The 16931-nt window shown below is 32.2% G+C and overlaps 1 protein-coding gene across 1 annotated transcript; it reads right to left on the bottom strand.

Moving 5' to 3' along the window:
• Positions 1-4059: 4059 nt before the first annotated feature.
• Positions 4060-13198, bottom strand: LOC143062430 (uncharacterized). Its single transcript, XM_076234127.1, has 5 exons — positions 12929-13198; positions 11470-11556; positions 9243-9453; positions 8690-9069; positions 4060-5874 (listed from the first exon to the last, which is right to left on the bottom strand). Exons 2-5 carry the CDS (start codon positions 11491-11493, stop codon positions 5782-5784), a joined length of 708 nt encoding a protein of 235 aa, XP_076090242.1. The 5' UTR covers positions 11494-11556; positions 12929-13198; the 3' UTR covers positions 4060-5781.
• Positions 13199-16931: the final 3733 nt, after the last annotated feature.

Raw genomic sequence — 16931 nt, 5'->3', positions numbered from 1 at the left:
TAGATAAATCAGGCTGTTAAATTTCTCATTTAGATTGTTTTTCATTTGTCATTTCAAGGCCTTTAATATTTGACTATGCAGTATTGATTTGCTCATAGTCGAAGGTGGTATGATGAGCTATAGTTGCTAATTTCTGTGTCTTTTTGGTCACTTTTGAAGAGTTGTCCCATTAGCAATCATACCACATCTCCTTTTATACTTATTTACAAAATACAAAAATAGTATATATGTATCATTGGTTTGAGCATGTGAGTGGAATATTGCCTTTGGGAAGTACACAACATCTTTTGCTTTTAGTATTCACATTTAGAAGTGCTACTCCTCCTCTTTGTATTTACATGAAAGAGAACCCTAACAATCATTTTTTTCAAAAGCTTTTTAACTGGTTCACATAGTGAAAAGTGAAGCTCAGACTCTGTTGCTGCAAATCATAAAGATGTGTCTTTAACAGCTTCAAATAATCAATTTCTCGATAAAATATCCTTTAAATAAGTGAATATTTATATGTCTCTGTTAAGGCCTAGCCAGATCCAGACAACCAGTTATATAATAAGATCTACTGACAGTACTGTATTGGTCCTGGACCGGACTGATTTAAGATTTCATTTACTGTTATCTGTTAGTGTCCCTTTTCAATTCCTTGTAATCTGTTTTAAGCCAAATCAGTTTACTGTTTTGCTGTTATTGGAACCCCCTTGCCCCCCCCCCTCATTAATGGATGGATATTGGTTAACATTATCCCTCGTAGATCATTATATACTACTCGAAACAAATTTACTCGCGATAAAATTTACCAACCTGATGGTATAACAATATTTAATGATGTAATAATAAACGAACAAGATGAAATTATATCGTAATGATAAATATTTCGACTCAAGAAATGGTTTTCGTTAGTGTCATAAAATTTATATTCATTCTTTAAGTAATTTAAACAACAATTTTTTTCTAATAAAATTGAGAACGGAAATGGGGAACGTGTCAAAGAGACAACAACAGAAGGTCACCAACAGGTCTTCAATGTAGCGAGAAATTCCCGAACCCGGAGGCGTCCTAAAGCCGGCCCCTAAACAAATATATACTAGTTCATTGATAATAAACGCCATACTAAACTCCAAATTCTACACAAGAAACTAAAATAAAAAATAATACAAGACTAACAAAGACAAGAGGCTCCTGACTTGGGACAGGCGCGAAAATGCGGCGGGGTTAAACATGTTTTTTAAGGTCATTTTTTAGTAGCAATAAACAAAAAAACTATGTCAATTGGACATGCTTTGATACTATATCTGCCCTTGAAATTTTACTAGATACATTTTTGTTCGCTTTGAAGATTCCGTATATCGTCAGGTTATCGGAATTCCCATCGGGACTAACTGTGCACCACTTATAGCGGACCTGTTTTTGTATTGCTATGAGTTACAATTTATGACAAAAATCAGCAAAGACCCATCGAAACAACATCTGATACACAAATTAAATAATACTTTTAGATATTTGGATGATATTTTGGCTCTCAATAATGACGAATTCAGTATGTATACTTAAAAAATTATCCTGTTGAACTTACTTTAAATAAAGCTCATACTAACAATGACCACTGCCCTTTCCTCGATCTTGATATATATATCATTAACGGAAAGCTTAATACTAAAATTTATGATAAAAGAGATGATTTCTCATTTCCTATCGTTAATTATCCATATTAGATGGTGACGTTCCCTTGTCACCATCTTACGATGTTTATATATCTCAACTTGTACGATTCGCTCGTGTATGTAACAATGCTTTAGATTTTAACGAGAGAAATTTATGTATTACTGAAAAATTATTACACCAGGGTTTTCGATATCACAAACTAGTCAAAACATTTACTAAATTTTATCATCGATATAAGGACATCATTCGGAAATATAGCTCTACATACAGACTTCTTATACCTTCAGGTATTTCACATCCAATATTTTATGGAAATATTCTTTATAAAGCACAAAAATGTCAGTATTCACCTCAGAAGCTAACAAAACCTTTAAATAGACTTATTAAGAAGGGATATAGTTACGATACTGTTGTCAGGTCATTAAAGATTGCATATTTTGGCGTTAGTATTGATTCACTTATAGGGTCCTTGCATCGGAACTAAACACATTTATTATTAATTAACCAGTTGTTGGCATGACACGGGTTATGTTCTTCTCATATATGTTATGATGGTATGATACTAAACCCCTCACGGGGAGGATTGTGCCTGATATTCATATGATGAAGACATAATTTTTCAATCAGTTTAATTGAAGTCTGGAGCTGGCATGTCAGTTAACTGCTAGTAGTCTGATGTTATTTATGTATTATTGTCATTTTGTTTATTTTCTTTTTTTATATATATAAACACCGTAAGATGGTATCAAGGGAACGATTACATCCACCCCGAAAAGTTCAGTGACAAACTATAAGGAAAAGATAGATCCGTATTTTTATAATGTGTGTTGCGTTTAAAAAAAAATGTTGCTGCAATGATCGAAATGATAACTAAATGAATAACAATTGATTTTAAGTCAACACAATTAACACCATTTAAACGTAAAATTGTTATAACGACACCAGTAAGATATTATTTATTCTATTATAGTTTTAGAAAACATTCTTTAGTCTAATTTATTTGCTAAATATATACAAAACAAAATCAAAGCCAAAAAACAGAAACTCAAATCTATATTTAGAATCTAAAGGTCGAGGCAACTCATTTCTAGTAAGGACTGTTTGATTCATTCTCTTGTGCACAAAAATAAATATTCTCGTTTAAAATCACGAACGAAGTGTTCTGGAAGCTGTGTAATCGTAAATAAATAAAAAATAAAAGATTTTTATCGCTGATATGCAATTTGATTTCTTTAATTTCATCAGCATGAATACAATAATCTCATGCATTAAATGATATCTCCAAAACAGCACCAACGGTTGTGTTACGTACCAACCGTACCTGATACGTAGCAAATCAGGAAACTTCTATTTTGAGAAATGTGTTATACAACACTTCCTAAGTTAAAAAGTTCAATAAACATGATACATAATGATTGATATAATAAAAATATTGTTTTATTTTTCTTTGAAGATGGCTCTTTTAAGAATATTTTGCCTAAAAGTAGGCAGAAAATATTACAAATTATTATTATCTTAACCTTAAAAAAGTGTGTAATCTTAAAAGTTGAGGGAAATAAAGTGATGAAAACTGATTGGGTTAAATTTAAATTAGTTTCAAGTCGCTATATATTTTGTGGCAATCTTCCTATTTCGGATTACGACTTTGCACTTGATTAGAGAAAGTGCAGGTACATGCTACCTATTAATAACCAGTTTGACAATTGTTTATGAGATTGATTAGTCAAAGAAGCATTTACAGTCCTTTTAAATAGAGAAGACGTCGCCCTGGCCTGATTTCCATCCTTCTCAAAAATCAACCAGAAACTCGCTGATTTTACAAGTAAGAAAACTCGACCCCACATTTCAAAATCGTAGTGAATAATCTAAACAATTCTATAACAATTGCTGTTGGGGTAGGGATCAATATGAAAGTGATTTCATAATAAAAAAAATCAAGGGCAGCAGAAATTGGTAGTAACATCCAGATACTGATTTTGATAGATTACTTTCAGTGTAGAAGACAGATGCAAATAATCTTATGAAAAAAGGGTAGGTCAAACTAGTCAACGTTGAGAGTCGGACGTGTAAAAATTATATTCGCTCGTGTAGACAACGTATTTGCTTTTAACGAAAGTAATCTCTGTTTTACTGAATAAAAATATTATACTGCGGTCCTCGATATAACAACCCTACCAAACATTTATTATTCGTAAATATAAAACAACGTGAAGACATCTCATACGTCCAGACATTTAGCATGGTAATATTTTAAACAAAGCACAAACAATCATCATTCACATCAAATGCTAATCAAACCTTTGAACAGATTTAGTCAGAAGGCATAAAGTTACAATACTAATAACTGTTATCAATTAATTAAAGTCATAAGAAACCTCAAATTAAAAAAAAATCATGCATATGTTTTTAATAATTAAATGGATAGTTTTCATTATATAACTCATGTACATATACTTTTTTCTGAGGAAAATTCTTTAATTTGTCCACATTTAGAAGAAGTTTATTTTTGTTTTAATTGTTTGCTTCCAGGAAGCAATTCGCCGACATATTTTCCGTATGCATAGTGACCTGAGAGCAACCCTCCTCGTAAAATATCGTCAGAAGTTGTCTGATAGTCATTCATACCTCATCTTCTTAATGGAAGCATTTAGTAGGTATACGTTTTTCTACATATTCCATTGAAAAATAAAAAGATTTGATAAATTTCTTAAGTGTTTTACTTTTTTTAGTAGGTGAAAAGATCATATATATTTGTTGCCAAATGTTATCGGCTGTACGATAAAGAGAACTACATATTCAGAAAAAAGAAGACATTTAGAAATAGTTGTGATAAAAATAAAACTTTTTTTTTCTAATAACAAATGCAAACATGTTAATTTATCTTTTTTTTCAAAAGGGCAGATTTTCAACTTGTCAGTTTTAACGTATTAGTATAAGATATAAAGCAACTGCACTTTATTAAAATAACCCGGTATTTGCTTCTTAGTACTCAATGTTAATATAGTTGTAACTACCCTGAAGTACATTTTATTTTATTTATGCCGATACGTTGGCTTTCAAAAGTACAAACCAGTTAGTCATTTCTTTTTTTATAAATTTACTGTTTGCAAAAGTACGAATTGCTCTAAATACTAAGGATTTCCTTATTCCAGGCAGAGATAACCTTAGCCGGAATTGGCACAACTTTTTGGAATTTTGAGACATCAATGCTCTTTAACTTTATATTTGTTTGGTTTTCTGACTAACCTGATCTGAGCGTCACTGATGAGTCTGATGTAGACGAAACGCGCGTCTGGCGTATTGAATTATAAGCCTGGTACATTTGATAACTATTAGCATGTCGAAATGTTTAGTTCTCTGTCCTGAATGTTCTTGTATTTTTTTGTACTGTAGTCCCGCGAGTAATGTTTTCATTTTTGTGTTATATTAACATTTGCATAAATGCGCGAGGTTTGGCTAGCCACAAAACCAAGTTCCACCCATCATTTTTCTTGAAATGTTCTGTATCAAGTCAGGAAAATGGCAGTTGTTATATTATAGTTCGTTTCTGTGTGTATTACATTGTCATTTGGTTTTTTGTTGGACTTAAGTGTTTTTGTTGTTTCGTTGATTTCCTCGTTTTATTTGTAAACCGGATTTTTTTTCTCTCAATCGATGTATGACTCTCGAACAGCGGTATACTACTGTTGCTTTGTTTGGCCTTTTGTAGAAATCTTTCATAAATCATAGGTAAGTTACTCTCCAGAATACACATATAACTGATATATGAAAAATAAACTACTCTCAAAAGTCGCTTTGACACCAATTTCAGAGTATAAAAATTTGAAGACAAAACGAAAACTCAAAGAATGTTACAATGGCAAGCAGTAATACAATATGTCTTGTGTTCATTTTGTTCATTGTTGTCCTTCTTACTTTACTTAAACAATGAAATGGCCGTCACTTATCCTTCTTACATTTGATCTTACGTTAATCCATTTTATTCATCACGCTCTTACGCAAACAAGGAAGGCTGAGAAAAAGCAGCTAACATCCTTGTCAATTTCCCGGAAGTATATTATCTACAACCGAGATTTCACTCTTTGTCGTCTTTTGATATTTGTTTATGAGGAACACGTTGAATCATTGGAATAACTGTAATGTCCGTCGTATGGATCCGACAGCTCCGTCAGTCTCTTCACTTAGATACAAAGATAATTCAGAGGGAGAAGCTATCTAGATCGAAATAAAACATAAAAAATAAATATTATCATGCAGATATACAATCAACAATGAGTGGAAAATAAATGTGTTCATGGTTAGTATACGAAAACCAGCAAAAATATTGCTCAGAGGATACTCTACACACTGTTTCATTTGAAATAGTTATGTTGGTGTCGTTTTTGTTATGCTCTATTACAACTTTGTATCCGAAACTGTTGCCTTGCCGACTTAACTAGATTGTGATTTTTTATCAATTTCTTCTCGCCTGCTACACTTTGCATTTGTATCCTTAACAATCAATAACATATAGAACTGCGGTCGCAGTGAGAGATCACGCGCTGTTGCGGTGGTTGGAACGATGTATTCCCATTTTGCCTTAGCTGTAAATTTCAGGTAAAAAGGGTAAACAAAATACTAAGGTGATATGGGAATTGAACTAAGACAAAATGTGAATGTGAGTTAAAAATAAATAAATAAGCAAATGAAACCTCGACATCTTTTGAATAGGGACATATTGTCGGACCCCCCCCCCCCCCTTATCTTGGGTTTTAAAAATGACCATCGTTATATCATAGTTCGTTTCTGTGTGTGTAACATTTTTACGTTGTGTTTCCGTTGTGTCGTTTGTTTTCTCTTATATTTGAGTGTGAATTCACATTACTATAAAAAGTACTTTTCTATCCCAAATTCATGTATTTGGTTTTGATGTTATATTTGTTATTCTCATCGGATTTTGTCTAATCCTTAGTCCGTTTCTGTGTGTGTTACATTTTAATGCTGTGTCGTTGCTCTCCTCTTATATTTAATGCGTTTCCCTCAGTTTTAGTTTGTTACCTCGATTTTTTTTTTGTCCATAGATTTACGAGTTTTGAACAGCGGTATACTACTGTTGCCTTTATTTAAATCCCCTTTTGAAAATGACTGCATAAACCCCTGCTTCGTCAGTGCACTCTATATTAAAATTCAATGAAAATAGTACCAGTCTCGGAACAGGGATAAAAGCTCATGTTTCGAGCAAACCAGTGCCACCCATGTTCAAGGGGGATAATTATCGACACTGCGAAAAAAAACTCGTCCATACTTAATGATTCCCAAAATTTATATTATAACAATTGCATAAAAGAAAAACAACTTGGAACTCGTTTGTCATTTTTTGTTTGTTGCTGTTGAAAACATAGATAGCAAAGTTTTAATTATTTGAGTACACCTATTCTTCCATTTCAACAGAGTCTGGCGAACAATCTAAAATATATTTCCGACATGGTGAAGTTCGTTGATTACTGTTTTTTGGGTTTTTTCCGGAATAGTTGTGATTGTTTTTCTATTTAAACCAAATCGTACAAGAAAGGGTTTGTCCTATTCAGGAAAATAAAAGATTTCAAAGTTATACCGAACGGCAAGTGAAATTTCATGAAGAATAAGTAACTCAAAAACACCCGTCCGCTGTATTTTCTCTTTAAAAAACATAAAAGAGAGAAAGTATGTCTTAACATAAACATGCTCCACCATCTTTCCCTCGAGATCTTTCCTAACACAAAGTATTGCTGCCTTTTTTCAGCAATTGTCCCAATCTAGCTACTGCAACGACAATTGCGATATTTTGTACGTCTCCTGTTAAATTTATTTTTAAAATAATGTTAGTTCATTCTGTCATACTTCGTACAATTACAGCATTTTCAACCTGGATAACACCGTATACAATAATTATGTTTACACATTGCTGCAAATATATTAGAAAAAAAATCATTGTTCAACTACAGAAAATCATCAGTATCGTTACATTGTTTTGGATTGACGGTTTATTTTTACACTTTGAGACACCCCAAAATTTAAATGTTACCTGTAAGTGTAAGTGTAATCCTAATCGTAGGTGTATGACAGTTTCCGCAAATGTCCATTAGCGATAATAATGTCTATACTCTATACACATACTGAACAAAATCAAATGCACCGATAGTAATCATGTTCACCCTTAAGCTACATAAAACCAAGTTGACAACAAATCATATTCATATAAGTGATTATACTGTAGTTATTGAAATATACAGTTGCCCTACCAGAAACAAAAACGACTAACATCTTCTCATTAAAACACTTAAATAAATTTTTTAACTCAATTTAGGATATTAGATAAAATGTGATTATATTTCGAATTCATACTGAATTATGAAATGTATCTCTTTAATCCATAGTTCTCAGTCCTTTTTTGATTAAATCAACTCTTCAACGTTTGTGCAAGGTTTTGGATTTGCAAATAGTTTGGTATTGGGCATCAGTAAAAAGACCATATTTGCCAAAGTTTATGACAAAGCTGTTTTATTGTAATTCAGTTGTTGTCGTTTGTTTATGTGTTACATATTTGTTTTTCGTTCATTTTTTATATATTAGTAAGGCCGTTACTTTTCTCATTTGAATTGTTTTACATTGTCATTTCGGGGCCTTTTATATCTGACTATGCGGTATTGGCTTTGATCATTGTTGGAGGCCGTACAGTGACCTATAGTTGTTAACTTCTGTGTCATTTTGGCCTGTTGTGGAGAGTTGTCTCATTGGCAATCATACCCCATCTTCTTTTTTTTATTTACAGTGCATGTGTTCACAGCACAATTTTTCTTTTAGTTATAACATGTTTTAATTTATCATTGCGTATGCAACTTGTAACTGCTAAAAGGCAACTGTTTTAATTAACTTGGTATATATGCTGAGAAAAATATGAAGGTGTGATTTATTCAAAAAATATGACATGATATGAACCATCAAACAAATTACGAAGCTTTTTCAGGGTCATGTAGACTGTAAATCTTATATTTTGCAACTTAAAACTTACTTCTGGACTAGGGTTATGTTGAAAATCATTTGTATAGTACTGATTATCTTCGGAGTGGATATCTAAAATTGCTTGTGTATTCTCCTCTTGAATTGGTGAATAAACTGTATTGGTCAATGAGGATTCTGTAACTCCCTTTCTACTCGGTGTTTTACTTGTACTTCTTGTATTTCTTTGTATACTCCTGTGCTGCTTAATAGTTTCCAGTTCAGCTTTGGGGTCCTTGTCATAGGCTGATGGCACATAAAACGGGTCATCTCGATTATTTGTTCGTTCTGTAGATTCATAATGAGGACTCTCTTGGCGTTCAATATTTGGACTGTATTGGACAGTTGTAGCTTCGTCTTTCGTTGCAGGCGTTGGTATATTCATCGTCTTTTCTATAAAAATTCAAATAAAGTAAAAAAAAATAATACTAAAATAATGTTATGAATTTCTCTATACATCATGGATGCTTAGATAATTGAATGATCATGTTTCCGTTGTGCAAATCACGATGCCAATTCTTATGAATATATAATACAAAAAATACAATAACTTAATGTATAATTACCTTCCGTTACAAAAAGCGGATTGCCTTTCTTGTCCGTTGGAAACAATTCTCTTTCTATTTTATTATCGTCTTCAGATGTATCAAACCAACGATTGACGATAAACCAATAATCGTCTGTTTCGATTCCATCGTATTCCTTAGTGTCGTAGTTTGGTGTTGTCTGGTGCTGTGACTTGGTTGTTCCAGCTTTTGGTCGCTTCTTAATGAATACCTGTATTATATATCAGTAGCAACATAAAATATTCTTCAATTTATCTTTTAAAAAACCCATCTCAACTCGTGTTCAGAGCCGATGTATTTCTATGTAAAGAAAAAAAGAAAGGAAACAGTATTATACCGGTGTTCAAAAGTCATGAATCGATTAAAAGAAAACGAATCCAATCTACACACTTAAATCTAGGGAAACACATCAAGTATAATATTAGTCTTCGTCGATTTCATGTTCACAAAACAAAGTCCATATGAAGCGCCATGATATCAATGTGTCTACCATGGGGGGATTAAACAAATGGATTGTGTGTACAGTGTTGACTAGAAAAGGACTTATGACTACGAAGGTCAGCTCCTGCCAATTTAACAGTTTAAATAGAAGATTTCAAGAAAATTGTAAGCATTGGTTCTATACTAAACGGGATTAAGATTTACTGTGTAAACACATACTCTATGGGTGATGTGAATCAGATGTGGATACTAAAACTTTCAGTAAATCCGTTTGACTGTTTACAATTCAATACCATTATATGATCACCGTTTAATCAAGAAAAACTTATTCATTTCAATATCGATTCATCGCTGAGAACAAAATATGACTCATTAGACTCGATAATTTTACCAACAATGTATGCTTTTACCAAACCAAGCTTTTAAGATTCCGATTTTTATCAAATCTGGCCTATTAGACTTTCGGTCTTTTTTTCAACAACTAATTTTATCAAACTTCTTTTTCTTTTAGATTATGGTGAGTCTTATGTAGACGAAACGCACTTATGGTGTATTAAATTATAAGCCTGGTACCTTTGATAACTATTAGTATGTCGAAATGTCCTATTGTAATATCTATTTGTGTATTTCTTTGTGACAGTCCTGAATGTTCTTGCATTTATTAGTACTGTAGTCATGTCATGTATTGTTGTCATTGTAATGTTATATTTAAAATTGCCATGAAAGCACTGTTTTTTTCTTAAAATGTCCTGTACCAAGTCAGAAAAATGGCCATTGTTATATTATAGTTCGTTTCTGTGTGTGTTACATTTTAGTGTTGTGTTTCTGTTGTGTCGTAGTTCTCCTCTTATATTTGATGTGTTTCCCTCAGTTTTAGTTTGTAACCCGAATTTGTTTTTTTTCTCAATCGACTTATGAATTTCGAACAGCGGTATACTACTGTTGCCTTTAATTATAGATCCTTTCTTTAACAACATATATATATATTTACCAAACTGAGTTTAAAAATCAGTTGTTTGCCAAACCTGGATGATTAGCATCTCGATTCTTTCTTTTCTAATATGTGATGTTTAACAAAACCATGCTTTTAGAGTATCGACCTTAATTCATCAATATGTTTATCTATTCTGAGACATTAGATTCCCGATCTCAGTCAACAGGTGATATTTACCAAACCTTCTTCATAGCAATGAGACTCGATCTCGGTAATGTCGTTTTCAGTGATTAAGTTTTACCAAACTTGGCTTAAGAGACTATTGAATCTTTCGTTTTCAAAAGCTGTTGATTGTCAAACTAATAAGAGTATTTTGGTTTACCAGTCTATAAATTTGATTATGATACATTTCGGCAAGTGCACAATTATGGGTACGCAATTGTTCACTTGTTTATAATGCATTTAACAGGGGATAAAATCATCAGGACAAAATTAATTATGTTAGGTTTGTGAAGATTTGTTTTGGAGACTATCAAAGGACAGTCTACATGACACCAATTAGAAACACAGTAAGTCGCTAAAACTATTATTCAGATATCATCTAACTGATATGTTATGTCAGGAACTGCATATACAATTCTGAAACACCTGGGTTTACCTTTCAATACCGGTATTTGGAGTGTTACGTGTTGTCGATTCTTTTTTACGTATTATTTGGGGGGTCTGTTGTTTGTTCGTATTGTTTCAGTTGGCCTATTTGTTGTTTGTGTTTCTTCGAATTCTGGGTTGCTGTGCTCTTGTACTTTTCCATGTTCATGCTTTGTTGTGACTTTATTCTAAACAGTTCCATACCTTATGAAGATGCCATCCAGACATGAAACTAGATCCATCATGTCCAATTTTTATTTTCCTTATGTCACCAATGTCAGCGGCTTCTAGCTACAGATAATGTTAGATGTACATAAAATATTAAGTCATGCGTTAAATGAAAAAAAAAAAAGAACAATCGACAATATGCTCAAGGTTCAAATAAAAGCTGACGTTGTCTATTATACTTGAAAACAACTGTGACAGGGAACAGTGCCATAACGGTAAGTTAGAATAAAATTAAATGATGAAACAATGAACACTGGTAGGAGCAAAATTATTTTTTGTCAAGCTCGGACTTCCCTTCTTGGATTTTTTTACTTTCTGCTAAACCGATATATATATATATGCATATATTAATTGGAACGTAATGCGTATTTTGGCCACTCGCGTATTTTCATGAACATATGCATAAATATACTCATATGGACCGACCATACTCGTTTGTTTATTAACGGGCCGATTCATATGAGTATTAGTAATACTATTTTGACCATAAAGGTATCGTTCTAATATTCTTCGCTGTAACGCACAATTCATCTCCGACCCGAATCAACACAATTTACTAACTGAATTCCTTTTTCGTGGACACATTGTCTAAATCTGGTGTATCTGTATTTTCCCTTCGCTGGAGTCAATTTTAAGGATGTTTGCTTGTCAAGTTTTGGAATTTTTGTCAGATTTACGAAATCCTCTGGTTTAATCAATAAGAATGCCTTAAAAAAATTGCCCATGGACCCCCATTTTTCTTTTTATAAATCGTTAACATGTATAATTATTAGCCATTTGTAAAAGTCTCATCAAATCCAATTTATTTTTTAATAGTTTTTGAGACTTTAACTGGTCAATGTTAAAGCTATAAAAAGAGAGAGAACATTTTCCGGTCAAAATTCCAATGGCTAATATCTCAAAAAACAAGCACATTGACCCCTATATTTTTTTGGCTTTTTTGATTCCTCAATTAATCCCCTATCAATTTATACTATGGTTGTCGAAAGCTATTTATTTTGAAACTGAGCAGCGAACTTCCTTAATAGGACTTTTCTTGTCGACTGTTTCGTCTATAACTGAAACCACGATCGTTTGAAGCAAGGAATGTTTCTCTCTTTTTTTCCCCCGTATTTAAATTAACTCTTTAAAACAATTTTCTTCTGATTTCCACTTATTTGAATTTTATTAATATGGTCTTGCTCTTCTCATACAAAATATTGTCTATGTAAGATAGTATGAATAGGAGCAAGAACATATATCATATACAATAATTACTTAAACAAATTGAAATATTTAGTAAATTTTCATTTGACTATTTCTCAAAACCAATGACACACACCCTTCATATTTTCTGCTTTTTCCTTTATCTAAATACTATCAATGTATTAGTCTTTTAAAAATTTAGTTTTCGAAACAAAGGAGCGCACAACCTTAAGAATTACTGTTGTTTTACCAGAAACTCATCTTCCCTTGCTTGTTCAAAATTGTTACTGCTGTCACGTAGTTCAATCTTTTCTGTTTCTGAGTCAGTACCAATTAACTGTATGAATACGTCAGAGTCGGTTCCCGCTCCATGGATGTCGGAGGTCCAGATATGTACTTCATACTGGATAAATGTGCCTATAGAAAATTGTCAACAGTTTCATAAACTTTAAACCATCTGTTAATCTGGATTTTTTTCTCAGAATGATTTACTATGGTATCAATGTATGGTAGGTAAAAAGCGATGTCGTTGCCTTTATTATAACGGATTGTTTAATTATTAAACAAATAATATATTTCAGAATTGCTAAATTATAATAAAACGCAAAGAAAATGAATTAAAAAATACGAACCCCTTTCATTCGCCATTTTGATTTTGCAGTTTATATAACAAATATCGATATTTTATGAATTTGAACATTAGACATACAATATTAGCTTATGGTTATGTGTACATACTTTCAAAGGTTTGATGAAATCTTTGAATGCATTTACTGTAAAAGGAAGTTAGTGAAAAGAATCAATGTTATCATTATTGAATAGAGAATCCTCTATGAATGTACAGTATAGAAATAAGTAATAAACAGTTTTATAATCGAAGTTTAAATAACTTACCGAAAATTCAATTAATTCTTCCATATATCATAATATAGGAAAGAACTATTCATAAGATCATATTGTATTAATATAGTAAAGAGTTTCCCTTAGAAGAAGATTGTTTTTAGATAACTTTTGTATGCAACTTGTACAAGTTATACTTTCGTTTTTTCAGTGAAACTTTCATATTTAAATATTAATAAAATTGAGAATGGAAATGGGGAATGTGCCAAAGAGACAACAACCCGACCATAGAAAAAAAAACAACAGCAGAAGGTCACCAACAGGTCTTCAATGTAGCGAGAAATTCCCGCACCCGGAGGCGTCCTTCAGCTGGCCCCTAAACAAATATATACTAGTTCAGTGATAATGAACGCCATACTAATTTCCAAATTGTACACAAGAAACTAAAATTAAAATAATACAAGACTACCAAAGGCAAGAGGCTCCTGACTTGGGACAGACGCAAAAATGCGGCGGGGTTAAACATGTTTGTAAGATCTCAACCCTTCCCCTATACCTCTAGTCAATGTAGAAAAGTAAACGTATAACAATACGTACATTAAAATTCAGTGCAAGAGAAGTCCGAGTCTGATGTCAGAAGATGTAACCAAAGAAAATAAACAAAATGACAATAATACATAAATAACAACAGACTACTAGCAGTTAACTGACATGCCAGCTCCAGACTTCAATTAAACTGACTGAAAGATTATGATTTCATCATATGAACATCAGGCACAATCCTTCCCGTTAGGGGTTTAGTATCATACCACCATAACATATATGAGAAGAACATAACCCGTGTCATGCCAACAACTGGTTTTTGAATAAATGTGTTTAGTTCCGATGCAAAGACCCTATAAGTGAATCAATATTAACGCCCAAATATGCAATCTTTAATGACCTGACAACATTACTTATTAACAGTAGTTTGTACAGAATTGTCTATTTCAACTTTGCAAAATTTGGAAATTGTTTCAATCAATTATTACATTAATTTGTTTATAATGCAATTATCTATACAGTTTCAATTACAGTTATTCAAAAATAAAATAAGATGTGAGACCGCCAAAAATTCACAATCCATTTTCTTTTTTGCTTTTACCTTTCTACTATGGCCCTTACGATTTGAAAGAAACCCATAAGGACTTATTAATGTAGATGTGGCTATTATTTTCAGTAATAATGAAAACTGTCCTGGAACTTTAAGTTTTTCAAATTGTTTTAATTAGAACCCCACTAATAAGTTGTATGTAGAACTCACGCACGTCGGGAGAACTAAATTAAATGCATGGCATCTTTGACAGTTGTTTTCCATTTGTTTGATGCGTTTGATGATTTTTACCATTTGATAAGTGATTTTCCGTTTTTTTATTTTTTTAAAAAATAGTTTGCAACCTCTAATTTTCTATACTGGTGACAAATGTAAATGAGATGAGAGCGCTTCCAAAACAAAGGGTTCTCCCCCTGAGACTCCTGTAATGAAAAATGGCCACCACAATATATTCAAGTGTGCTAAAATTGGTGAAAATAACCAACAACAATAAATCAATCAATAAATCTAAAACATGGTGGAGGATAAAATACACAAAGCGGTGTGTGTCAGGGTGTTTACTAATATCGAAAATGCGACAGTTGTATGGTTTCATGATAGGGACTCAGAATAAACTTGAAATTTCAGCTTACATCATATTTTTTTTTTTATATTTAATTGACTAGTAAAAATTACTATATATCTGAAACTTCTAGTTTAGTGAAATTAAATTTACAGCTTATTTCAAGGATTTGATAAATACCATAATCTCCGAAGATATTTGCATTTGAAAAAAGCAAATGTGGTTATTTTAATCAATGTCAACATCAACGTCCGATTAACTCGGAAAGATCAAAATACTAAGAATCCGGAGAAAATATGTGCACAACATGGATTTACAGCACGACATCGCTTGAAACATCAATTAAATCTTACACATTTTAAAGATCGTTGACAACAGGATAACTGCGAATGGAGTATTAAGGTGGTATGGGAGTCTAAATTAAAAATGAAAGAATTAGTTCATACTTTGCCAAAACTTAGTATATATTGGTACATGTTCAAAAATATGATAAAAATGATAGGTCACCATGCATTTTAAGCTACAGGTGGTGACAAAATGACACATTTTGTATGGATTATACAGGAAAAAAACATCATTATGTGATTAGAGGCTAAACTAAATAATAGAATTGTATAATAAAATATGACAAGATTACTTTTAGAAAATGCTTAAATAATATCACAAGAAAAAAATAGCAAAATTCTATGTATATTCCTTCAGAAATGCACTATTTCAGAGTGATCTTTCCTGAAAATGCCTATTCAAAAACATTAAAAATCAAGCAAAAATAATCTATACTTGTAACATTATTAATATTTATAAGTTATAATCTTATAAATTTGTTCTTTCAAATACAAATTCACATTAGTTATCTGCATAATATTCCTGCACGAAATTTTGCTAACTTGATTGAAAATCTGGACCTTAGATTCTCTGTTTTTTACAATCCAAGATGGCGAAAGACACCCATACCACCTTAAGGAGGGTCGACCTTTAGGATTAGAAAAATTTGACGTTCAGAAGTTTATGGATAAAAGCAAGCCTTTATATCATTTAGGGGAGATCAGAGTCTATTCAAATAACATAATTGCGTTAAAATCAACTACAATGTGTTGTAAACACAATTTATCGTGCAACTGGAGAAGATGGTTATGAATCTTGCTTTCATTCTTCAATATTCACCATGACTGAATCGTGACATTAAGGTCAGGCTCATTATAATGATTTAAAGGATTAAGCAAAAGCATGGATAACTTCACAACAAGGAGAAGCAAATTTTATTTTGTATTCAAACAATTTCCTTGTCTATAGACTTCAATACATCTGAAGTGGTCATCATGTATTTCTCGTCTGAATGAACTTTCAAGAAAGCGATTATGTATCTGAAAACTTTCAGTGGGCAGTTTGATCAGCATTACGCTATCTTGAGATAGTCCAAAACTCTATCAACCGAGTAAGGCAATACAAAAGGTAAATTGACTTACCGATGTTAGGTCAATAACAGTATCCAGAAAAGGCATTAAGGCATTTGAAAATTGAGGTTACATACACAGTGTCAGCGGCTGCATCTCGGTATTCACATACACATTGGATTTATTCTTATTAAACCTTCTTACAGCATGTTGCACAATTGGAAACGCAAATTGATCGGTCTTCCCATTGTCTCTGACACCTTTTCTGGTTATTTGGCTTATTATTGTGAGGAAGAAAGCGAATGTAGAGTAGGCTGCATGCTTAACATGGTAGGGAGTACATAAGCTTCTCGGAAAAGAAATT

Source organism: Mytilus galloprovincialis, chromosome 2 (genome assembly GCF_965363235.1).
Source record: "Mytilus galloprovincialis chromosome 2, xbMytGall1.hap1.1, whole genome shotgun sequence".
In the NCBI taxonomy this organism is placed as follows: Eukaryota; Metazoa; Mollusca; class Bivalvia; order Mytilida; family Mytilidae; genus Mytilus; species Mytilus galloprovincialis.
Note: the sequence above shows the minus strand (reverse complement) of the source record. Positions and strands in the feature narration are given on the sequence as shown.

What these genes read in the sequence shown, in the direction of transcription:
- LOC143062430 (XM_076234127.1), bottom strand. Translation starts at nt 11,493, where the DNA reads ATGTCTGGATGGCATCTTCATAAG. An exon ending in CTGGATGGCATCTTCATAAG is followed by an intron (nt 9,454 to 11,469) that starts GTATGGAACTGT and finishes TATATAATACAG; the next exon opens with GTATTCATTAAGAAGCGACC. An exon ending in TCCGCTTTTTGTAACGGAAG is followed by an intron (nt 9,070 to 9,242) that starts GTAATTATACAT and finishes GAATTTTTATAG; the next exon opens with AAAAGACGATGAATATACCA.